General features: G+C 47.5%; 1 protein-coding gene across 1 annotated transcript; it reads left to right on the top strand.

Annotated features, from left to right (window-relative positions):
- Positions 1 to 1,267: 1,267 nt before the first annotated feature.
- Positions 1,268 to 4,360, top strand: LOC124687063 (probable protein phosphatase 2C member 13, mitochondrial). Its single transcript, XM_047220915.1, has 8 exons — positions 1,268 to 1,662; positions 1,792 to 1,919; positions 1,994 to 2,092; positions 2,196 to 2,354; positions 2,783 to 2,869; positions 3,377 to 3,468; positions 3,685 to 3,759; positions 4,009 to 4,360. The coding sequence occupies exons 1-8, from the start codon at positions 1,373 to 1,375 to the stop codon at positions 4,144 to 4,146; spliced, it is 1,068 nt and encodes a 355-aa protein (XP_047076871.1). The 5' UTR covers positions 1,268 to 1,372; the 3' UTR covers positions 4,147 to 4,360.
- Positions 4,361 to 5,019: the final 659 nt, after the last annotated feature.

Genomic DNA, 5,019 nt, shown 5'->3' with positions numbered 1-5,019 from the left:
ATCCAAGAAAAGAAACATTTATCCTTCAAAGAGGATGACATGCGGGACCCATGAGCTAGCAACATAAACTGCTCGATCGGAGAACGTGAATGAGAGGACGCGATCGAAAAACATCGCTAGAGATGCTACCATCTGGACTCTACAGTCCGCGAGGTGCGGTTTGCGTTGACTTGGCCAACGTACCCGATAATTCATCATGCACCACGTCCCGGGCCACCATGCGTGTTTTTCATCATTCCGTGGTACTAGATTGCTTCAAAAACGAGAAGAAAAGTTTTGCAGATGCACAATGTAGAGAGCAAAAAATCGTAGGGGATGGTGCATCAACAACCACGGCCGGACTTGAAATTCGTTGCCCATGTCAACTTTTTTTGTAGTGTATGGCCATGTATTGCTCCTCAACATACCGAATAGCAAGTAATTGCGCTAAACTTCGCCGACGAGCGAGCCCATCTCCTGCGCGCTCTCGGTTTCTGTCGACAAGCGGAATGGCTCCTTGCACACGACCTCCACCACCGAAATCAACCTCGTCACCTGACCGAAAGCCTCACTCCCCGATGCAGAGCTCGCCGCAGTAACGTGTGGCTCGCCCTACGCCAACGAGCGAGCCTTCCCCCGCCTGCTCTCGCCCTCTGGCGATGAGCAGAACGTCTTTGCCACACTAACACCCATAAACCCTAGAGCGAGAGAAGGATTGAGGGAGCGAGGGAGCGGAGAAATGGAGAACGCCTCGTCGGGGGAGAAGGATGCGGTGGAATTTGAAACTTCTCGTTCCACGACACGTGCCACGCAGGACCCAAGTGGGATTTGGTCCGGGCCCAGGTGCTACAGTCGGGGTCAAAGTGGATTGGTCCATCCAGAACGGATCCAACGGCTCAGAACCGAGTGCTCGATTTGACACGAAGCATCCAAGCAGTTTTTAATAATCGGGAAATATTATTGATCGCTTGATTTGTGTCCTATGGTTGCATGTGGAATGCAAATGACTCAAAAATGGGATAAGCTTTTGGTTCCCTTTGATTAGCCACCTAGAAGCGTGTACCGCTAGTGCTTGGACAGTTCCCAAAGTTTTATTTCTATTCTAAGCAGCAATAGGTGTAGGTACATTTTTAGGAGAGAAAGAAAGGAGGAGCATGGGAATTCCTAGAAACCGGGGCCATTTCCAGCGGGGAGGAGGCAAAAAAAAGGGCCGCGGCCCAAAGTGCAGAGGAATCTGGCACCGTCCACCCCGTTCCCCGCCCCCGCCCCCGCCGCTTCCTCCTCCCCCTCCGCCCCAGATCCGAGGCCATTAAACCGAGGGCCGGTGGATCTCTCCTCGGGGATCGCCATCGCCATCGGCATCGGGGCGGACACACAGCCAGCCAGCCATGAGATGGTATGCATCGGTAGCCTGAGGGCTCTGGTGCTGCGTGCGGCTGCGGGCGCGGGCGCGGGAAGGCGCCGGGGAGCCAGGGTCCTGTGCGGCCGGGCGGTGGATGCGTGCGTGACGCCCCGCGCGCGCGGCTTCCGGGCTGTGGCTGGCGCCAGGGCCAACATGATGCTCGACCCATCCTCCGACGCTGACTCCGCCGCACCGGCGGGGCAGTTGCAGCTGCAGCGCCGCACGGCGGCTGCCGTCGCCCAACCACAGGACGGCGGGTACGCCAGTGGCGGCTCGCAGAGGTAATGCACGTCCCCTGCTGGTCTTTGTCGTGGTTGTATTCTAGTATTTGCCATGTTTGACTCGTAACATGCCCCCTCTCTCTCTGCTGCTGCTGCCTGAATTGACATTCTGTCCAAAAATTGTGACAGAGAAGATGGTAAACTGAAATGCGGGTATTCGAGTTTTAGAGGGAAACGATCCACAATGGAAGATTTCTACGATGTAAAGCTTACTGAAATCGATGGGCAGGCTGTTAGCCTGTTTGGTGTATTCGATGGTATGGTTTCCAGTCTCGCCTTCTCTACTTCATGAATACTTGCCTACCATGTTTTTTACTTTGCAAATCTTTAGGTCACGGAGGGTCACGTGCTGCTGAGTATTTGAAGGAACACTTGTTCGAGAATCTTATGAAACACCCCAAGTTCTTGTCTGATACAAAGCTTGCTATAAGTAAGTTTTCTCTTGGGATTTACCTGCGTGTTTCTCTGTGCACATTCTTTCCAGTGCTTTGAATCCTTGCTTTCTAAACTTCAAAAACTTCTGGCATAAACAGGCGAAACATATCAGAAAACAGATGCAGATTTCTTAGAATCAGAATCCAACGCCTTCAGGGACGATGGTTCCACTGCTTCTACTGCGGTTTTAGTGGGTGGCCATCTGTATGTAGCAAATGTTGGTGATTCACGTGCTGTCATTTCAAAAGCCGGCAAAGGTATATCCTGTTAGACCTCATCGTAGTAACTTATATGATTGAATCACCAAAAGTTGCTGTGGTCCTTGTGATCTCTTGTCGTATGCATCTGCCAAGTGTTTCTTAATTTGCCACTCCAATGATGATACATATGGTACACATGCTTGTTTTAATGCACCTTTACAAGTATTTTACCCCCGATGCAGTTACATGATTATATGCCATAAACATCTGGCCATCTCCTCTATTTGATGAATATTGTTGTACCACCATTTAAAGAAAATGGCAAGGCTAGCTCATTTCTAATTGCATTCTGGACCTGACATTGTGCTGGAATCTACATAGTGGCATGACATCACTTTAGTTTATTTGTGTGGTTCAGTTACTAGCTTAGCAGCTTGGTTTAACTACGTTGTAGCTCTACTGACCTCATATCTTTGTTTTTGTAGCTATGGCACTCTCAGTAGATCACAAACCTAACAGGTCAGATGAACGGAAGAGAATTGAAAATGCTGGAGGTGTTGTCATTTGGGCCGGTAAGTCTTTGCTCTTTATTCTTGTATGCATTGCCATTGTCAGTCTGCGTAGGCACATTTTGTGGTTGCTAAACTGTGCTGCACTGAACTTATTTTGTAATCCGCTGTCGGAAAATAGCCATGAGAGCAGAAAAAAGGTTGGTTAGGCAAACAAAAAATATGCAAAAGCTTGTTGGAAAAGCTGGATAATTATAATCTGCCTCAGTGCTAGCCAAACACAGCCATAATCTTAAGTAGATAAGGCAAGACCAAGATGCAACACACTTGCTTATTCATTTTGAGCCTTCTGATATCCTCCTTGGGCTGTTTTGTGTTAGAGTGCGCAGCCTTAATTGCTTCAAGACTGCCATCGCTGTATAACTGATTCTCCCTCCGATCCATATTACTTGTCACTAATATGGATGTATCTAGAACTAAAATGTGTCTAGAGTAGCTTATTTTCTTGATAGGCTTTAATTTGAGTTTGATTAATCGAAATTGTTCCATCTTAATGTGATATTTGACCAGGTACTTGGAGGGTAGGTGGCGTACTGGCAATGTCCCGTGCATTCGGTAATCGTCTACTGAAGCCATTCGTGGTGGCAGAACCTGAAATTCAGGTAGCATTTTGTAATTGAGTTATGCCAAGATTTCAGTTTTTTCTTTCTCTTATATCTGAAACCAATTTTCTTTACTTGTTTCAACTAGTGTAGATCAAAAATACAGTAAGAAGTTTCTGATAACTGCTATTCAATATGCGTCTTTAGATGAGTTGCTCTGTTGCATAGTTCTGATGACCTGTGAAGCTTGATGAAATCTTCTCTATCAAATCGCAGGAACAAGTGTTCGATGGAGAATTGGAAAGTCTAGTTCTTGCCAGTGATGGCCTTTGGGATGCTGTAGAAAATGAGGTAACTCACTATGGCACTAACGATGCTAAAAAAAAACTAACGCACTAACTCAATTAGCAAGTGTAGTATTTCTCTGCCTGAAAGCAGAATATCTATGACTTTGTACAAAGCATTTTTCATATCTGCTAGGTGCTCACATTCTTGCTGACAGCGAAATGCTTGGATAAAAAAACGCGACAAGCGCAACAATGCACAACTCGGTAGCTTTTCCACTGATATGTTGGCAATGGTTGTTCTTTTCTCAAACAGGAAGCCGTCTCCCTTGCTAAAACAGAAGACGTACCAGAGTCTGCGGCCAGGAAACTCACCGAGATTGCGTACTCTCGAGGCAGCGCCGACAATATAACATGCATCGTGGTGCAATTCCAGCATGACAAAACTGGATGAAACAGATGACAGCTGATTGAAGGATTCTCTGCTTCAGGCCTCTATTATTATCCTGCAAGCCGAGTGGGATTTCTCCCAGATTTATTGCTTCTGTAGCAACTGCTAAGGAAATTTTCTTTTGATTCTTTTCCTTGTGTGGGAGATCTCCCTTTCTTTTGTTTTTGAGTTATGTAACGAAATTTGAATTTGAATGCGTACTGATAATTTACACATCTGTCTACATGTTTGGCATGTGCTTCCTTTGGAAAACCCATCTTGTTTTCCATTAGGCCTCGTTTGGTGCAAGAGTATTTATGTGTGTTATGGGGTGTTTTATGAAGAGTTTTTGGGTGAAAATTCACCTTCATGAAATACTCCGAATTACTCTCCATCTTTTTAAGGGCATCTCCATGACACTAGCGCGTGTGCAGCAGCTGATTGGAGGACGTTGTAAGGGCTGCCTGCAGTTTTTCCGTGTGAACACGGTTGTGTGAATGCATGTGCTGGCCCCGCGTGATTGTGCAGGTTCCCGTGTGAACACTACGGTGGACAGAGTAGGCTGCACTCAGCTGCGCGTGACTTGCAGCATCGCCGAGTGTAAAAACGCAAAGGTACCTCGCGTTATCCTCTTTTACCCAACGAGTTTTAGGGCCAAAACTTAGAGCATCTCGAGTGCTGGCTTCGCTCCAAAGATCTTTTCCTGGCTATTTTTACCGCCCTCAGCTGGGCGCTCCAAAGGACATTTTCGGTCGGCGCGGTCCAATACGGTGTTCGGCGTCCTGAGACCATTCTCGTTCTACAGGGGAGGCTTAGGGCACGCCGGACAGAGCGAGGTGGGTACCCACCTGGCGGCAACCACATCCAGGACGGTTGCTTCCCGCCTCCCCTCCCGTG

The sequence above is a fragment of the Lolium rigidum genome, chromosome 2 (genome assembly GCF_022539505.1).
Source record: "Lolium rigidum isolate FL_2022 chromosome 2, APGP_CSIRO_Lrig_0.1, whole genome shotgun sequence".
Classification (NCBI taxonomy): Eukaryota; Viridiplantae; Streptophyta; class Magnoliopsida; order Poales; family Poaceae; genus Lolium; species Lolium rigidum.
This window is presented reverse-complemented; position numbering and strand designations above follow the sequence as displayed.

Coding starts and splice junctions, on each gene's coding strand:
- LOC124687063 (XM_047220915.1), top strand. CDS start 1,373: ATGGTATGCATCGGTAGCCTGAGGGCTCTGGTGCTGCGTGCGGCTGCG. Junction 1,920..1,993: donor CCTGTTTGGTGTATTCGATG/GTATGGTTTCCA, acceptor GCAAATCTTTAG/GTCACGGAGGGTCACGTGCT. Junction 2,870..3,376: donor AGGTGTTGTCATTTGGGCCG/GTAAGTCTTTGC, acceptor ATATTTGACCAG/GTACTTGGAGGGTAGGTGGC.